The sequence below is a fragment of the Patella vulgata genome, chromosome 3, assembly GCF_932274485.2.
Source record: "Patella vulgata chromosome 3, xgPatVulg1.2, whole genome shotgun sequence".
Taxonomy (NCBI): domain Eukaryota; kingdom Metazoa; phylum Mollusca; class Gastropoda; family Patellidae; genus Patella; species Patella vulgata.
Window position 1 is genome coordinate 29203411 of NC_065881.2, and position 21261 is coordinate 29224671.

The window sequence follows — 21261 nt, forward strand, 5'->3', positions numbered from 1 at the left end:
AGGGCATGTTCCAAATTCACCTAATAAGACATTCTCTTCAGGTATAATAATAATTAAATAATAATAATAAAACATAAGCGGTGAATACGTTATGTATCAAATTTTTAAAAAATCTTATAAATCCCGCTAGCATATTTTTTTTTAAAATTTGATAAAATAAATGCCCAGGGTTTTTTTTCTTATCAACGCTGCCGATAAAATTAAATGCAAATACAACAATATTCAACGTCAAGAGGCGAACAGCGTTAATAAAACTCTTTAAATTTCAATAAATTTTCATACAATACGGTATTACAAAATTGCCGTCGTCAATAGGCGATTTGCCGTGGGGTCAATTAGTCCCGACGGCAATTTATGCTGTCGACGTTTTTGGCTAATTGCCAGAGCTGTATGTGACTATTTGTTTTTGCCCACAATGGAATGAAAGTCATGACTCAACTCAATGTATACAAACTCGCAATTTTTGGGTCAGATACAGGCTTTTAGATTTAAGTTTCTCGGACCCTTCAAATTTTCAAGCCTGAGCAGGGGGGGGGGGGGGGACGGACCCCCCCCCCCCTTCCTCTGGATCCGCGCCTGGTAGGTCGGATGATAACTTTTGTCAATAGAGAGTAAACAAGAGTTTTTAAAGTGACCAAGGGCCATAACTTTGGCAGTAATTATCAGAAATCGTTGAAAATCAAAAAGCTTTTTTGTCTCATTAGCTTAAACACTGTATGAATTTAAACTTTGGTCCAGTGAGCAATGGCCGTGAAAATCAATAGGATTCTTCATTCTGTAACCTGTAACACTAAGTCAATTGATGATGACTTGGTTTCTATAGTGTCTACAAGATTTTTCAAAGTGATCAAGGGCCATAACTCTAGCAGTAACTATTGGAAATCGTTGAAAATCAAAAGGCTTTTTTTTGTCACGTGACCTTAAACGCTGTATGAATTATTCATTCTGTGACCTTAAACACTAAGCTAATTAGATGATGACTTCGTTTCTAGAGGCCAACAGATTTTTCAAAGTGCTCAATGGCTCTAACTCAGGTAGTAATTATCGGAAATCGTTGAAAATCTTTATAGGCCATGGACTGGAGCGGGTTATTGTTTAGGTTCGTGGAATGGCTTGATGCTTGCTTCAAAATATTTTATAACTTTTAATTATGTTGTTTTCGCGGACTTGGTCCTTTTCAGGATCCGGGGATTTCAGCCTATTAGATAACAGAAAGATAGATTGCCAGGCAAGGAAACATAGAGAGAGAGAGAGAAATGGGGTTTAACGTCCACTCGACACAAACTAGGTCATTTCGGGACTAACACATGGTTCAATTTTATTTCTATAATTCGCTTGCGCGTAGGGGTCTTGAGCAGTGGGAGGAAACCGGAGGACCCGGAGAAAACCCACGAGGTTGGACAGGCGACCGTACTCCTTGTCACGTACAACCGGGGATTCGAAACCACGCCAGTTGACTCAATGACAGACTTAATGATACAGCGCGAACGTGCTAACCACTAAGCCACCCCCCCCCCCCCAGGAAACATAGACAAACAGCAGCTAAATCGTATGAGCCGTCAACAAGGATTGTCACATATTTATGCTTTTTTAGGTAAGAAATAGGAAGATTGACAAGATACTGACAAATTTCAAACGGACCGAATGTTTACATTGTTCAACAAAGTCAAACATGGATCATAACTGTACACGTTATTAACAGAAATTGCTTAAAGCAGCTAATTCTCGAACTCGATATCATCCAAGTCTTCGACTTTGAAAACACGAATTATTTGTCAATTACGATCAACACTGATGTTGTGATCTTACCGCGAAAAGATGGGCTTCTGATATCCAATATTTAAGACAAAATAAACAGTTTACCATTTCAGCCTCATTTGTAACAAGGGACTCGAAGAACGAGGCTAGACATATTCCACAACTCATGTCAAAAGGTGACCCATATTCTTATCTGAAGAGCATGCGCAAATAATACGACCGGTGTAGACTGGAATAACCAGACGCTAGAGATTGCCATTCGATTGAGACTACTGCTGGCGTATTTCGCACAACATAACTGATTAGAAATTACAGTAAAACAGAAACAATTGAATGTAAATCAGTTTATATACATTCATATTACATTATTTTATGCGTTGCGACCCATCTGTGTCCATTTCTAGGTCCCGAATATTAGCGACTTAGCTCCTTTAAATTCAATAGACTTCTTCGTTTTACTAATCTCAATAATACATTTAAATTTCATACAGATCGGATGATAACTTTTGTCGATAGAGAGTTCACAAGATTCAAGATAGTGAGACACGGGCCATAATAATAAATTTAGTATATATATATATAAAAAAAAAAAAAAAAAAAAAAAAAAAAAAAAATTCTTTCAGACCCTTTGAAAAGGTTGTATAATAATTGTAGTCTGTAGAGTGTTCACAAGATATTGTGGACAAAGGACTGAGGTGATGTGGGCGTATTGTAACAGACACCAGAATTGCAAAATCCTTTAAAACAAAGATTGGTCCTCTTAAATTTATAATGCACATTTCTTTATTGTTATTAACAATTATTTCAAATTATCTACCATTCTGAAAGCAGAAATGTAATGGTTCAACTCTGCACAATGTTTTCTCAAATAGTTTACAAACAATGTATCATCAGTTTGTTTTTAGAGAAATGTTTAAATGAAAAGTGACAACAGAATAGTAGATGTGGCTACCAATAAGTACTTATATGATTCATTTTATCATACACAGTATAATCAATATCATACGAGTCAACAAAAAAAATATACATTGTATACTGGTTAACTGTATTTTGTATAATATAATAACTAATAGTTTAAAAAATCAGAAATATCATAAGATCGGACAAGTAAAATCACATATTGTTATATATAATAAGTCTACCTATTGATTCCTAGCAATTATAACAAACACAGAACATTATACATGCGTAACAATATACTTAAGGTATTCATGCCACTAATTACTTATTTACACTTAACATATTAGGCAACCTTATACGACACAAACTTTTACGATAATTATAAACTTCAAAAATGGGCACCTCGTTTTCAGACGCACTTTACAATTATTTGAATATAAAACTGTTTATTGACTATCAAATATATACCAGCTAAGTAACAGCATATCAAATCAATCTGCGTCGAAATTCGCCTAATATGTCCACCGTCATTCGGTCGAATTTCTATTCGCCCGAATCAAACATGTTTGATATATTCGGCTGCATTATTTTCGCCTAGAGAGTCCGCTTCACCGAAGCATTCGTCCGAAAGTAGAATTCATTCGCCAATCACCGCTCATATTGGGAAGTCACGTGAATGCTTGAAGACATGGTCGCCGCCATGTTTAATCATGTGACGTGAAAGTAATAGTATGATGACTAGTACAGTTATCATTTATCGATGCACTAGCCGACAAAACAATCACCAGCCTACTTGCCATACAGCGATGCATCGAACAGTCAGAAAGAGAAAAACCAGCGGTTGCCAGGCAAGACACGTCCAGATTTTGCAAGAGATGGAATGGACAGGGACCAAGCTTTAAAAAACCCCAAAAAAGATAAGTTGCCAAGCAACCCAACATACGCCCACAGAAGCTAAATCGTCCAAGCGGTCGACAAGGGTTGTCGCATAGTTATTCCTTTTTAGGTAATTGGGGGCCTTTACAAGACTGTTCCATACAGATCAGATTATAATTTTTGTCGTTTGAGGGCTCACAAGGTTCTACAAACTGAAACAACAGTCCCAACTCTGGATGTAGCCTACAGAAATTGTTGAAATTTGACAGGCTTTTTGTTTTTACTAATTGAAATAATGCATATAAATTTTATACAGATCGGATAATCACTTTTGTCATTCAAAAGTTCACTAAGTAAAACATGGGCCATAACTCTAGACATTGACGGAAATTGCTGAAATTCCCTAAACCTGTTTCACAAATTTAAATGATGCATATAAATTTCATACATATCGGATGATAACTTTCATCAATCGAGCATTAACAAAGTTGAACAAAGTGCAACAAGCCCCATATTTCTAGAAGTAATTATTGCAAATTGCTGAAGTTCAACAGGCTTCATGGTTTCACTAATTTAAATAATGCATATAAATTTCACAAAGATCGGATGATAACTTTCGGCGTTAGAGCGTTCACAAGGTTCAACAAGCCAACAGTGAGGCTGATGTCACCCGCCGAAATCCCAAAATAACTAGATGACATTAATTAATCGCACATTTATTTTTTTTCAAAAGTATCGAGCAATCAAACTATACACCAAGTTTCATCACTCTAACCCTAACCCTAACAGATAGAATCAAGATTATCTTGCCCCAAAGCATCTACCAATGAAAGTGATTAGCTCTGCTTAGCTTTAGCCCGAAAAGTTAATCATCGAACTCCATCAAAGGATTCACCTAATGAATGCCTACACCAAGTTTGAACATTCTACCTCAATTAGGAGAGTTCTTGTGTTCCAAAGTCTCTGCCAATCAGATTGCTTATCGCTCTGCTTAACCTGAGCAAAAAAATACTCATTATCGAACTTATTCAAGGTATTGGTGTAATGAAACTGTACACCAAGTTGCATCACTCTCACGTAATTAAAACTAAAGTTATCGTGCCTGAAAGCATCAACCAATCAAATTGCTTATCTCTGCTTACCCTAAGCAGAAAATGCTCATCTTCGAACTCCATTAAGGTATTGACCTAATAAACACCTACACCAAGTTTGTACATTCTATCTCAATTAGAAAGAGTTATTGTGTCACAAAAAGTGTGACGGACAGACGGACGAACCCATTTTAAAGGACACTATTGGTGTCAGTCATTATAAAATATGTGATAGAGCTCGTTAAATGCATCCCAAATATAATTTTAAAACAGAGATCATTGCTACGATAGCTGAGTAACAAGCACGTGAAGAAACGGGAAGCGACGTCAAACATGACAAACACGAGTTGTCCGTCTATATAACAGACTGAAGTAACGAGCGGTAACAGACAAACGATCGAATTTCATTTCACTGATAATTCCGTTGAAGTGGAAAAGTTATTATATGGGACGGTGAGAGGGTATCGCACAATTCAAAGATAGGTTGTCAGGCAACGAAACATACGCCCACAGCAGCTAAATCGTCCGGGCAGTCAACAAGAGTTGTCGCATATTTTTACTTTTTTCGGTAATGAAACATTTATAATACACTAAAATCTGATTAAGAGCAACAACTCAGAAAACCATTAGAATTTATTTGGTTTTTATAAAGTTCTGCCCCATGCTAACGTTTTGTATACAAAACTTTTAATACTGTATCATGGATTTAGCTGTTCCAAGTCATAAAAATTCATTGAAAATCAATATACTTGTTCGTCTCAAGATCTTACACTCTGTGTATCAATCTGAAGTCAATCGGATATTAACTTTGGCCTATAGAGTGTCCACAAGATTTTTCAAAGTGATCAAGGGCCATAACTTTGGCAGTAATTATAAGAAATCTTTGAAAATCAATAGGATTCTTTGCCTCGTGACCTCAAACACTGTTTAAAAATTTAAAGTCAATCAGATATTAACTTTAGCCTTTAGAGCATCCACAGGTTTTTTGGAAGTGATCAAGGGCCATAACTCTGGAAGTAATTATCGATAATCACTGAAAATAAATAGACATCTTCGTCTCATGACCGTTAACCATGTGTATAAATTTAAAGTCAATCGGATATTAACTTTGGCCTCTAGAGCGTCCACAAGATTTTTCAAAGTGATCAAGGGCCATAACTCTGGCAGTAATTATCGTAAATTGCTGAAAATCAATAGGATTCTTCGTCTCATGACCTTAAGCTCTGTGTATAAATTTAAAGTCAATAGGATATTAACTTTGGCCTCTAGAGAGTCCACAAGATTTTTTTGAAGTAATCAAGAGCCATAACTCTGGCAGTAATTATCAGAAATCGCTGAAAATCAATAGGATTCTTCGTCTCATGACCTTAAACACTGTGTATAAATTTAAAGTCAATCTGATATTAACTTTCGCCTCTAGAGCGTTCACAAGATTTTTTGAAGTGATCAAGGGCCATAACTCTGGCAGTAATTATCGGAAATCGCTGAAAATGAAAAGGCTTCTTCATCTCATGGCCTTAAACACCGTGTATAAATTTAAAGTCAATCGGATCTTAACTTTGGCCTCTAGAGCGTCCACATTATTTTTTGAAGTGAACAAGGGCCATAACTCTGGCAGTAATTATCGGAAATCGCTGAAAATGAATAGGCTTCTTCGTCTCATGACCTTAAATACTGTGTATAAATTTAAAGTCAATCGGATACTAACTTTCGCCTCTAGAGCGTCCACAAGATTTTTTGAAGTGATCAAGGGCCTTAACTCTGGCAGTAATTATCGGAAATCGCTGAATATAAATAGGATTCTTCGTCTCATGGCCTTAAACACTGTATATAAATTTAAAGTCAATCGGATATTAACTTTAGCCTCTAGAGCGTCCACAAGCAATTGTGGACGACGGACGGACGGGGGCGACGACAATATACGACCACATTTCAATGTGGGCGTATAAAAATAGAATTGGCTGTCACTAGATAAGGGGCACGAAGAAAAATAGAAAGATAGGTTGCCAGGCAACGAAACATACGCCCACAGCAACTAAATCGTCCGGGCAGTCAACAAGGGTTGTCACATATTTTTACTTTTTTCGGTAATGAAACATTTATAATACACTAAAATCTGACTAAGAGCAACAACTCACGAAGTTATTATCAGAAAACTATTAGAATTTGTTTGGTTTTTATAAAGTTCTGCCCAATGCAAACATTTTGTATGCAAAGCTTTTAATATCATGGATTTAACTGTTCAAGTCATAAAAATTCATTGAAAATCAATATACTTGTTCGTCTCAAGATCTTAAACTCTGTGTATCAATCTGAAGTCAATCGGATTATAACTTTAGCCTTTAGAGCATCACAAGATTTTGCAAAGTGATCAAGGGCGATTTTGTAAACTGATCAAGGGCCATAACTTTGGCAGTAATTATCGGAAATCGTTGAAAATCAATAGGAATCTTTGTCTCGTGACCTCAAACACTGTGTATAAATTTAAGGTCAATTGGATATTAACTTTGGCCTCTAGAGCGTCCACAAGATTTTTCAAAGTGATCAAGGGCCATAACTCTGGCAGTAATTATCAGAAATCGCTGAAAATTAATAGGCTTCTTCGTCTCAAGACCTTAAACACTGTGTATAAATTCAAAGTCAATCAGATATTAACTTTAGCCTCTAGAGCGTCCACAAGCAATTGTGGACGACGGACAGACGGGGGCGACGACAATATACGACCACATTTCAATGTGGGCGTATAAAAATCCCGTGCATTCCCCCGATTTTATTCATTCTGTTCTTAATAAAAACATGGTAATGCACGGACTTTTTCTAATTTGTTCGTTATCTTTTATCTACTGACAGCCAATTCTTTTTTTGAATTGTCGGAAATCCTCTCATCGTCTCATAACAACTTTTCATGTTCAACTGAATTATCAGTGAAATGAAATTAGATCGTTTGTCTGTTACCGCTCGTTACTTCAGTCTGTTATATAGAAGGACAACTCGTGTTTGTCATGTTTGACGTCACTTCCCGTGCTTGTTACTCAGCTATCGTAGCAATGATCTCTGTGTTAAAATTATATTTGGGATGTATTTAACGAACTCTACCACATATTTTATAATGACTGACACCAATATCGTCCTTCAATAGTCCCCTGCTTTCTTCGAAAGTCGGGGGACAGTAATGTGAAACGTAATAAACATAAATTGCTGAAATTCAATAGGATTGTTCTTTTTACTAACTTTAGGCACGCATAAATTTCATACAGATCGACAGACAACTTTAGAATTTAGAGGTTAAAGCGTTCACAAAGTGCAACATGGTGAAAGAACGGCCATAACTCTAGAAATAACAGAAATTCAATAGGATTCTCCTCTTTGTTGCATGCGCTACGAGAATGATTTGTGGATTTGGCGCTATATAAATGGACATAATAGTATTTACTAATTTAAACGACGCATGTAAATTTCATATAGATCAGCAGGTAACTTTTGATGTTAGAGCGTTCCCAAGGTGCAACAAAGTGAAACAAGAGCCATAACTCTAGAAGTAATTGAAGGAAATTGCTGAAGTTCAACAGGATTCTTCGTTTCACTAATTTAAATCATGCATATAAATTTCACAAAGATCGGGTGATAACTTTTGGCGTTAGAGCGTTCACAAGGTTCAATAAAGTGAAACAAGGGCCATAACTCTAGACGTAATAAACGGAAATTGCTGAAATTCATTAGGCTTCTTCGTTTCATTAATTTAAATAATGCATATAAATTTCACAAAGATCGGATAACTTCTGTCGTAATAGCGTTCACAAGGGTTAACAAAGTGAAACAAGGGTCATAACTCTAGAAGTAATGAACAGAAATTAAATAGGCTTCGTCATCTCACTAATGTAAACCACATATATCAATTTTAAAACAATCGGATAATAACTTTTGGAGTAACTTTTTTGTCATTAGAGAGTTAACAAAGGGTTCAACAAAGTTAAAGATGGGCTGTAACTCTAGAAGTTTTAAACGGAAATTGTTGAAATTCAATAGGCTTTTTGGTTTTATTATTTTAAATAATACATGTAAATTTAATACTTATCGGATGATAACGAGTTGCTAAAGCGTTCACGGGGCTCTACAAACTGAAACAAGGACCATAACTCTATAATTAATTAACGGAAATTGCTGAAAACTAATGGGCTTCTTCGTTTTACTTATCTAAATAATGCATATAAATTTAATAGAGATAGGACAATAACTTTTTGGTCGTTAGAGCATTGACAAGGACCATAACTCTAGAAGTAATTAATGGAAATTGCTGAAATTCAAAAGGCTTCTTTGTTGTACTAATCTAATACATATACATTTAATGTAGATAGGGTGACAAAGTGAAACAAGTATGTAATTAGATAACCTTCTTCGTCTCACTAATGTAAACATATATAAAATTCAAAATGATCAGAAAATGAAAGGGGGGGGGGGGATTAACTCTGAAAAGGAAAATCGCAGATCGCTAAATATCGATAGAGTTCATCCTCTCATGACCCCAAGCTTCGCACCAAATTTAAACAGAATACGTAAAAATCTAGCCTTTATCACGTTTATAAGGTTTTCGGTAAAGGGCAGAGAATTATGAACAGAAAGTTGTAGAACGCTGAAAATCAATAGGGTTCGTTCTCTCATGTCTACAATGCTTTACAACAAATTTGAAAAGAATCTGTCGAAAACGATAGACTATCGCGTTCACAAGCTTTTTGGAAAACGGGGCATAAGTCCGAAACAAAAATTTGCGGGGTTTATCCTGTCATTACCACAATGCTTCACACCAAAATTGAAAAGAATCCGACAAAACTCTAGCCCCTATCGCGTTCACAAGACAATTGTTGACCAGATCGACTGACAGGGTGACGAATTTATAATCCAAACGTTTCGTCAGTAAAATATCAACTTCATCTCTGAAGTTAGTATTTTTACTGACGAAATGTTGGACCAGTGGCTGCCAGGCAAGATACGCCACATTTTTGCGAGATGGATAGAGAACAAGCTAAAAAGAAAGTGATTTTTCCTACAATCAAGGGCCATAATTCATGAGTTTATAATTCGATATGCGCAAATATCGAAAGGAACCAAGATCTTTGGGTTAAAAACACGCATTAAAATTGTAACCTCTACAGGGTCCACAAACTTGATATACCATATTTTTACACCTTTCGCGTACAAGCGGCGGCCATTTTGTCCGGCAGTTTTGGTTTGATTTTCAGGAAATTTGAACTCAACCTTTATTATGGTGTTACGGTGATATATTCAAACGATTTTTAAAATCAGATAATAACTGTGACCTTCGTATAATCAGGGGACATAATTCAGGAAGTTACCATCCGATATGCGACAATATCGAAAGGAACCAAGATCTTTAGGTTATAAACATGCATTTCAAGTTTCATCATAATCGAATTAAAATTGCGACCTCTATGGAGTCCACAACCTTGATATACCATATTTTTACACTATTCGCGTACAAGCGGTGGCCATTTTGTCCGGCAATTTTGGTCCGATTTTCACGAAATTCGAACCCAACCTTCATTATGGTGTAACGGTGATATACGTTTTTTTTTTTTTTTTAAATCGGATAAAAATTATGACCTCTATAGGCTCCACAAGCTAAAAACGCGATTTTTTGTACAATCAGGGGCCATAATTCAGGAAGTTACGGTCCGATATGCGTGAATATCGAAAGGAACTGAGATCTTTTGGTTATAAACTTACATTTCAAGTTTCAACAAAATCGGATAAAAATTGTGACCTCTATAGGGTCCACAAGCTAAAAACGTGATTTTTTTTGTACAAACAGGGGCCATAATCCATGAAGTTTCGATCCGATACATGCCAATATCGAAAGCAGGCAAGATCTTTTGAGGATAAACCTATATTTCAAGGTTTCGTCAAAATCGGAAAAGAATTGTGACCTGTAGAGAGTCCACAAACAAATTGTGGACGGACGGACAGGGGCGACGACAATATACGTCCACAAGAAAATGTGGGCGTATAATAAAACAATGTTGGTGGTTTATTTTAGATATTGTACATCAACGTATTTTATTATCAAATGCATCATTTTGACTTGAGCTTTAATTGATCCAATCAAACCATTTGTAACTGGTTTGTGTTAGCGGTTTATATCTATTGTGATCAAGCGCCATTATTTTGGAACTAATGTTTGGAAATCGTTGAAAGCCATTAGGCTTCTTCGTCGAAATGTGTATGTATAAATTTAATATCAATTGGATATTAACTTTAGCCTTTGGAGCGTCCACATAATTTTTCAAAGTGATCAAGGGCCATAACTCTGGCACTAATTATCGGAAATTGTTGAAAATCAATAGGGTTCTTCGTCTCATGGGCTTAAACACTGTATACATTTAAAGTTAATCGGATATTAACTTTAGCCTCTAGAGCTTATCAAAATCGGATAATATTGCGACTCTAGGGAGTCCACAACCTTGGTATTACATACTTTTATACACTATTTCGAACTCCCCTGTGACTATGGTACAACGGTGATATAATTCAGCGTTTTTTTGTTGTTTTTTTTTAAAAATCGGATAAAAATTGCGGCCTTTAGAGGATGCACAAGCTTAACGCGATGTTTCGTACAACCAGGGACCATAATCCAAGAAGTTTTGGTTCAACATGCGTGAATATCGAAAGATATCGAGATCTTTGGGTAATATTCATACATTTTAAGTTTTATCAAAATCATATAAAAATTATAACCTCTAGAGTGTCCACAAATTGTGGACGGACATACGGACTGGGGCGACAATATACGTCCACGATATAAAAATGATCGTTTTCATCGAATACAATACAAACACAAGGAAGGTAGACTTTCGTCACGACAATCTGGTAGTTGTTTTCTATTGCTGCTAGGTTAATAAAGTGATTTTTTAACGGCCCTTTATATTACACCGAGTTACAAAACCTATCAGGTTTTTGGCATAATTCATGGACAAGGAATTTAATTCCAAAAGCGAGTTTCGTTGACCTGCAAATTTACTGATGCCAGAATCAATGTTTGCATCAAATTTTACTTGATATCAGTGTCAAACATCTTATCTTTAAATCAAACAAGCCAACATTGAGTCTGATGTCCCCCACCGCAATTCCAAAATAATAGATGACAATACTAAATAATTGCACATTAATCTTTTTGAAAAGTATCGTATACTTAAAGATACATTATGGGAGATTAGATAAAGAGCTGGCAGTTCTCACTATAATAGTTAACAACTAGATAATGTAAAGGGTATTTGTTGAAAATTTCAGTCAAATTGATCCACTCTGAACCGAGAATTTAGCGATTGAATTTTCGGCCTAGCCTCGATCATCATTACTAAAGTCGGTACGATAAAACACAACGTTGTCTCAATTATCCATTTCATGATTTAACCATGAAAACAAAGCAGCAAATCGGATCCTAATCCAGTAAATATCGCAGACTAGCGATGCCACCGAGAGTTGACTATGGTCTGGATAAGTTAATTAATGTCCAACAATTTAGATAACATTTCAGACCTAAAGAAAGACCTGCAATAGGCAGATTTAGCTCTTGCATAATGTATGTTTAATCTAAGCAGAAAAATGTTCAGGATTGAACTCAAGTCAAGGTTTCGAAATACCGGGTAGTGAGAGTTCCATCTCTCTCCACCAGTTAGAGTCAAAGTTATCTTGTCCTAAATCATCGACCTATGAAACTGCTGAACCCTGCTTAGCATTAGGGGATGTTAATCATTGAACACCGTCAATGCATTGCTTATTGCTACGTATCCTAAGAAGAAATTATCATCAAACTTAGTCAAGATGTTGGTATAATGAATCCAGACAAGAAGTTTCATCAGTCTCATTTTAGGCTCTATTTTCATCCATAATTTAATTATAAGATAGGTTGCCAGGCAACAAAACATGCGCGTACAGCAGCTAAATCGTCCTAGCAGTCGACAAGGGTTGTCGCATATTTATTCTTTTTTAGGTAATTAAGGGAATTTAATAGACAATTTATACCCTCGTTTGAGGTTTCACAAGGTTCTAAAAACTAAAACAAGGGCGGTAACTCTGGAAGTAATCTACTGAAATTGTTCAAATTCAGGCTTTTTCGTTTTACTAATTCAAATAATGCATATAAATTTCATACAGATCGGATGATAACTTTTGTCGTTCGAAGTTCACAAGGAACAACAAAGTGAAACAAGGGCCACAACTCACGGCGCAATTAACGGAAATTGCTGAAATTCAATAGGCTTCTTCGTTTCACTAATTTAAACGATGCATATCAATTTCAAACAGGTCGGATGATAACTTGTCATTAGAGCGTTGACAAGATTCAACAAAGTGAAACAAGGGCCATAAATTGCTGAATTCAACAGGATTCTTTGTTTTACTAATTTGAATGATGCATATAAATTTCATACAGATCGGATAATAACTTTTGTCATTAGAGCGTTCACAAGATTCAACAAAGTGAAACAAGGGCCATAACTCTAGATGTAATTAACGGAAATGGCTGAAATTCAATAGGCTTCTTTGTTTTACTAATTTAAATAAAGCATATAAATTTCATACAGATCGGTTGATAACTTTTGTTGTTAAAGCGTTCACAAGGTGCAACAAAGTGAAACAAGGGCCATAACTCCAGAAGAAATTAACGGAAGTTATTGAAATTAAATAGACTTCTTCATCTCACTAATGCAAACATATATCAATTTCAAAACAATCAGATGATAAATGTAGTCTGTTCACAAGAAATTGTGAACGACGGACGGCAATATACGACCACAATTCCATGTGGGCGTATAAAAATGGATAATCTAGACTATGTTTTTTCATCGTACCGACTTTGATCCCGACTAGGCCGAAAATCGAATTGCTAAAATCTCGGTTCAGAGTAGATCTGAACATTACATTATCTAGTTCTTTATTATAGTGAGAACTGCCAACTTTTTATCTAATCTCCCATAACGTATCTTTAATGAAAAATGCACATGGCCGTATATTGGCAGGGTATTCACCTAATAAACACCTACACCAAGTTTGAACATTCTACCTCAATTAAAAGGAGAGTTATTGTGTTTCAAAAGTCTTGACCCATCAAATTGCTTATCTCTACTTAGCCCAAGCAGAAAATTCTCATCATCGATGTTAGTCAAGGTATTGATGTAATGAAATTATACACGAAGTTTCACCACTAACTCAATTAGAATCAAAGTTATCTAGCTCCGAAGTCTTGACCAATCAAATTAACTACCGCTCTGCTTACCCTGGCAGAAAATGCTCATTATCAACTTGGTCTAGGTATTGATATGGAACTATACACCAAATTTTGTCACTCTCCCATAATTAGAATTAAAGTTATCGTGTCCCAAAGCATCAACCATTCAAATTGCTTATTTATGATTACTCTAAGCAGAAAAAGCTCAATAAAGAGTTATTGTGTCCAAAAATGTGCGATGGGCGGACAAACTCATTTTAATAGTCCCCTGCATTCTACGAAAGGCTGAGGATTAGGGCTGCAACGATACGATGCGCATCACGATTCATAGTCTACGATACGATTAATATCGCGATATAGGAAATAAATTTAAAAAATGCTGTTAAATTTTGAAAGTTTTTCATTGTGAAAATTCGAAGGTCTACTTTTTTTTTTATTTACTTTGTATGTAGTGTTTTCTTGGTCAACTGAACGGATTTCATTGCCTCATTCTTAACAGGAAATCCTAAAAACTCCCATATTTTTACTTATGACTTATATACTTGGTATGAGGAATTTGATCTCAATATTGCTTTTGTCGATCGTGCGGACTTGAATTTGGTGAATTCATTATGACGACATTTTAGCTGGTTGACTTGAATTACAACAACAATTTCAGCTAATTAAAAGCTTTCTGGTTGTCAGGTCAGTCATAGATTACAGAACATCAAAGGAAATAATGTTAAGATTTTAATAACAAATATTAATATACATTGAAAATATGTGCTGATCAATGTATACAGTATGTACAAATAGCCATTCTTATACAGTAATATCAGAAATCGCATATTACTGACGTATATATAAATATATATTAATGTCATGTCCCCCCCCCCCACCCGCATATTATTCAAGTGTGTAATTTGAACACAACTTAATTTTCAGCACGACTTGCTTAAGCAGACTGATATTTTAATGTTGACGAAATAGCTATAATAAGCCACTTCATGTGTCGAAAAAAACGCCTTAACACTCGCTGAAAGTAAAAAAAAGTTATTTTGCTCATGGACTTATTTACGCATTTAAAGGAATATCAGTCTATTTTTGTGAAAGATTGTATCGTCGATTTTTAAAACATCGCGGTTCATCGATGAATTGTTGCAGCCCTATTGAGGTCAATAATATTTCTAGATGGAGTTACTATAGATCGGAGCCTCAGTGCTGGGATGGGGGTGGGGGTGTCCATCAAATGGGCACAAAACCAGACCCAACTTTTCTAGAGTAAAATTTTGCATAGAATGCGATGCCGAGTGGTAATCATTCCGCCATTTGGGCGTTTTTGAGTTATTTGGGGTCAAAGTTCAAATGAGATCATTTGCACTGAAAGTGAATGTGCAGCCATTTATGTATCATGAAAACATGATGAAAATGATCAAAAAGTAATCAACCTTTCAATGAAAATGTTAACTTGCTAAATTCACCTTTGTTCTTTCTAACCCTGGAGGACAAAAGGTCGGATTTTCCGTTTTTGCACTCCGAAGATTTAAAGAAATAAAATGTTGGTGTAAAATATAGAAACTAAAGCGAAACCAGGTTCTAATTAATAAAAAAACCCATTTAAAACTTATCTTTAGGGGGTCTTGGCACTATTCAATTGTTTTTTCGCACAACTAGTTTTATTATGTATAGCAATCGTTGTGAAACTAAATCAGAGATTTTGATTTGACAGTTTTTACATATTTTTGAAACGGGTTTGGAAGTGTTTTGGTTCTGTTATGCAAGATCTTTCTCAATGTTCCAAAGTAAATATACAGCTAGTGCTATATTTTTTATATTTTACACTGACATTTGATTGCTTTAAATCTTCCTAATGCAAATACGGAAAATTTGACCTTTTGGTAGGCGGGGTTCACAAAGAACAAACGTGAATTATTATTATGGTGTAAGTTAACAATCTTATTGAAAAGTTGATTACTTTCGATCATTTTCAGCGCAAATGACCCCATTTGACCTTTGACCCACATACCTCGAATACGCCCCAACGGCGGACTGATTACCACTCGACATCATATTCTTCGCAAAATTTTAGGCTAGAAAAGCTGGGTCTTGTTTTGTGCCCATTTGATGGACACGCCCTCCCCCACGCCACCCGCACTGAGCCTCCGGGCTACTAGTATCTGTACACAGACATTGGTTTTAGCCTTATTAGACTGTTTTATCAACAGCCAAACCATTATCTAATTTTTCTTCTGGCAACAGGTTAGAATATTCAGCATAGTGGTTGATGTCTAACTTTTCTTTCTTAGCCTCAGGCCCATCCCCTAATTCATCAGCTTGACGTTTTACACTTTTAATAGATTCTTCTCCCTCTTCCACTTTATTTTCAGTATTGACAGTTCTATCTGCCATGGAATCCTGAACTTTTACTTGTTCAGTTGAAGATTTTAAATCTGTGGATGTAGAGGAACGTCTTCTGCTAGGTCGTAGTACGGATCCATCTTTGAAATCTTTTAATACAGAATTCTCTTCTATACATTTTTTCTTAGTAATGCTGGGTCTATATGCTTTATCTGCATTGTTTACAACTTCCTCTGGACTGTCACTATCAGTATCTATATACTCTATCTCTTCAGGTGACCTTTTCATGCCTGAAATCTTCTTTGGGGAATTTTCATCATCAGAAATAATTTCAATAGTTTCCACTTGTTTTATGCTTACAATTTTTGATCTGATCGAACTGGCAATCTTCAAATCTGCTTCATGGTGAGAATTATGGACATTTACTCCGTTCAGGGCAGCTCTTCTTAGAATTTCAGACACTTTAACAACATTTACAGTGCACTTCTTAATGTGTCTATCACGAATATGTTTCACATGATAAGCTGGGTGGAAACCTTTTTCATCACACAATTCACAGTTTCGCAAACCTCTCCCGGATTTAAGACAAGTATGCTTATCTAGTGAAATTTTATCAGCAACAACCATACCACATTTCATACAAGTATGGTGAACGCGCATACAATGTCTTGTCAAATCTACATTTCTAGAAAAGTGGAGATTACAAAGTACACACATGCTACCACGAGAGGTGTCTTGTTTCGAGGTTGGTACCTTAGGAGCATTTTGTCCCACTAGAGAATCAGCCTTGATCATAACACCATGGCCCGCTACCATATGACTTTCTACTCCCCTTTTACTGCTGCAAATTAAGCCACAGAAGATACATTTACACGCTGCAAGATAACTATTTAACTCTTTGTTGTGAACTATTCTCATGTGCATCAAAACATTTGGTACTTTATGGCCACACACAATACATTTGGCAGCACTACTACTTGGGTTGTTCACTTTATGGACTTCTAAATGTTTTTGCAGACCTTGAGCTGTCCAGAAACGAGCAAAACAAGTGGCACAATATAGAGGAGCTTGAGTTCTGTCAAACACCCCAACAGGTATTTCAATCCGGTGAGCATAATAGAAATGAATCCTCAGAGCTTTACGATCTTTTACATAACCCCCACATATTTCACAAACTTCAAAACCTGAATTGTCTGCTGGGGTTTTAGTCTGTAACAAGAGTTGATTATTTTTATCAATTAAAGTATTGATCTTATTAGAAAGATTTGGTCTATTATTGAAGGTAACAATTTGACTACCACTACCCATGTGTCTAACAGAAGCCTGTTGTAATGCCCCTATTCGTGGTTTGGGGGCTATGTTCAACTGTGGACGAGAATTAGTTACAGGAGTTATCTGTGCGGGTAGTCTGGGTTTGATAGTTTCCTTTCTCTTATACAAAATATTCTCTAAACAAAAGTTAACTTCCATCCCTATGATGGAGTTTTGCGAGAGATTTGTTTTCAGATTAAAGTTTTTCAAACAACGGAATCTATGTTGTGTTAGTTTGCTTTTAGAATTGTTTTCATAAGGACAAAGATTACAAGTCCAGAATGGTTGCTTATCTTCTAATCTTCCTCTCATATTATGCATGACTTCCATATGATAAATAAAGGCTGCAGGTTGTCTAGTTGTATAATCGGGGCATATTGCACATGTCAAGTCATTATCATTCCAGTGGGGGTATTCTTGATGATTATACAATACATTGGACGATTCAGTTCTAAAACCACAGCTACACTTTTTTTTTAAGTTTTGTTTTATTGGACCTACCAAGTCTTTTAGTTCTGCTTGAACATCTTTCAATTTATTTAAATCTTCTGATTCTTTGTCTGATAATTTTCCTGCTGCCTTCCTGTAAGTCTGTATACGAACTAAGTCATTATATACAGTTTCTCTAACCAAGTCATTACCAAGGTCAAATAACAATTTCGCTAAAGGTCCTAGTTCACTGTCCGGTTGTAGCTGCTGAAACTTTGGGCGATGATAAACACGATTAGTTATTTCCCATCGTATTAAGCTCATCATTTCCTTACTTGACTGCGGTGAAGCTACTCCAGATTTTTGATTCAATATCGTGGTTATTTGTGGTTTACTTATCGAGCTATTAGTAAGCAATGATCTTGAATTTGATGTTTGATGAACAGTATTCAATCTTTGTTTTAGATCAAGACTGTTACTACATGTATATTGCTGACCAGTTAATGCCGGAACAACTGTAACATTTGGAGCCTTAACAGTTTTTATTTGCTTAGAAGTTACTATATTAGTTGTACTATTGACCAAGGAGGAAGGTATATAGAGATTGACCAAAGGTAGTGATTTGTTCTTTTGATTAGTATTGGGAAGTAATAATGGTAATTGTTGAACTTGAGGTAATGGGGGAAGAGGGGGTAGATTAATACTGACATTGCCAAGATTATGGGGATTAGTAACAGATTTCTCTTTAATGGGGTCATATATTTGTTTTGCTAAAGGCATGGTAGCATCAATCCTTTGACGGTCCAACTTCACAGTTTCTTGTTTGGTATTTTGTTCTGATTGGGAAGTGGTTTCCTCACCACTGTCATCTGAATCATTCATTGTTATAATAAATTCATCTCCATGTTCATCCATTACCTTCTCAATTGACTGAATCTTTTCTTTTTCTAGTTTTTGTGCAGTGTGCCACTTGTTTTCAAGTAATTTATCTGGTACTTGCTCTTTTTTATCTTCTAAATCAGATTGTACAGAATTATCAGCTGTTGGTAACTCAATAAGAATTTCTTCTTCTACTGATGAAGATAAGGCCTTGGACTGGTCATTAGTTTTAACATTACATACTCTAATCTTTTCACCATGTAAGGATTTATCAGTAGTTAGTTTGTTTATTTCAACATCTTCGTTGCAATTTTCATGTTGAGACACTGACAAATTAACATCCACAGACAATGAATCTGGAGTATGTTTGTTATCACTGACAGAAGTGTCACATGGATTATGTATTTCACCAGGCTTAGAAGAATTATTGGAATCTTTAATAAGGTTATCTAGGTCATCGTCACATCCTTTAGATTCAATGGTTGTGTTAAAAGTTTGTTTTTCACTTTTAGCCTCCATTTTCACACAAGAGTCGGCATTACCATTTAGGGATACTTGTTTAGGAGTTGTGTTTTCTTTGCTAGAATCATTACTATTTTCTAGTGTACACGTGTCAATTTTATCACAAGATGGTTTTCTATTTGAAGGATTCAACTCATCTATTACCATTTTATTTTCATTTTCCATTTTATGTTGTCTAAACCAAACTGAAAAGAGAGTAATAAATTAAGTGCATTGATTTTCATAGTTGGAGAATAATGTCTATAGGCTGATGTTAGCTACAACAATCCCAAAATAAATAGACGACACATTAACAGGGATGTAACTGCCTTTTGAAGTAACAGGAAATTTTGCTAAAGTAAGGGGCAGCAAATGTTGAGGGCCGCATGTCCGAATCTGCGAGTAAACCAAAGGGTTGCAATTGCATTATGTCCCCACAGGCACCAGAAGGGCGTACTTTTTTTTTCTTTAGAAATTAGGCCTAAAATAAAGTTTGTAGTGCATGCTGAACATTTCTCTTGTAGATTGTTAAATACCTACATGTATATGCTAGGGAGATGACTTGAATAAATAAACTTTTGCTTGTTTTCATATCCTATATTTGTTAATATTAATATGTGTATTCATGATGATGACCAATGTTATATCCAAAATAAAACTAAAACAAGCATGTGTCGCAGGGTTAATACTTACATGATATATTAATATTGCGCTAGCGTATTTTGTTTGAATGATTTGATTGGTTATTAACTCCAGCCGCGAAATGCACGGATATTCAATTGCACTCCACTATATCTTTTAATCAATATATTTATCATCAATAGCTTTACAGTTGCTGATTAGTTTAAGTATGACGTGTTCAATCTATTTTCGTATACAGTACAGTATGAACGGCTCTAATTTAAAGTGGTGCATTTGTGTTATGCATATTATTATCCGTAATATTGTTTATCTGCATTTGGTGTAAATTGTTTTGCAGGTCATTTAAGTTCATATATTTGAGTAACCTGAATAAAGAACCTTACAAGTCTTTGGCGTGTTGGTGCCCAACGTTTTAATGGTGAAATGATATAAATTATGGTAAATGATCATCTCAACAAGCTAGCGATATTCACATTTCGTATTTTAAAATGGTGGTTCCTGATCTACTGTTCCTGAATTAAACCAATGTTCTTCTTGGAAAGTGCTTCTTTCGATGTAAGTTCTATTGTTCGCGTTTACAAATCGTTTAAACCAAGAGCTCTCTATAAATTTGTGCCCAACGCGGTTCCAGGACTAACAGAAATGCAGCGTCATTTACATTAACTATTTCAAATTTTTGCTAATTATTTTTTTTCTTTTGTGAATCATTATATAATTATATTCCTGCTATCTATACCTTGAATATGTATAACTTATGTAAGGGGTGTTCCCACTTAGCCGGCAGGCTTTGATGTCAAATTTTGCCACTAATCCAGAGTTAATCCTAGAACAATGGTGTTATAAACTATATAGTCCATATCTTTTTTAAGACTAAAACTGTATTGATTTTAACAAATTTAACTTTTATTAAATAACATTAAATAGCTTACACATATAAAAATATATTGATTTTAACAAATTTAATATTTATTAAATAACATTAAATGATTTACATATATAAAAATGCATTACAATTTACACATTTAACTTTTATTAAATAGCATTATATAATTTATAAATAAATGCCTTACAACATAACAATCATTTTACAGCCCCACTAAATAGGAAATATTTGTTCCATACCGATTTACACTTAAAGAGCCATTTAATAACTGGGTTTTCAAATGTTCAATTCTTGTATCAAGTTGTCGATATTTCTTAACTCGAGGCCTTTTGGTACCACCAAATAATATCTGTGAAATGGTGATTTCGACATAGGATTGTTCTTGTTTTATTAAGTTAATGAACTTGTAAATA

General features: G+C 35.3%; 1 protein-coding gene across 1 annotated transcript in view; it reads right to left on the minus strand.

Moving 5' to 3' along the window:
• Nucleotides 1-2087: 2087 nt before the first annotated feature.
• LOC126816898 (uncharacterized) overlaps nucleotides 2088-21261 on the minus strand; it is a 76246-nt gene continuing 57072 nt past the window's right edge. Inside the window, exon 2 of the mRNA XM_050543704.2 lies at nucleotides 2088-19529. Coding sequence (XP_050399661.1) covers nucleotides 16051-19509 — 3459 coding nt within the window. The 5' untranslated portion in view covers nucleotides 19510-19529 and the 3' untranslated portion in view covers nucleotides 2088-16050. The remainder of the gene's footprint in view (nucleotides 19530-21261) is intronic.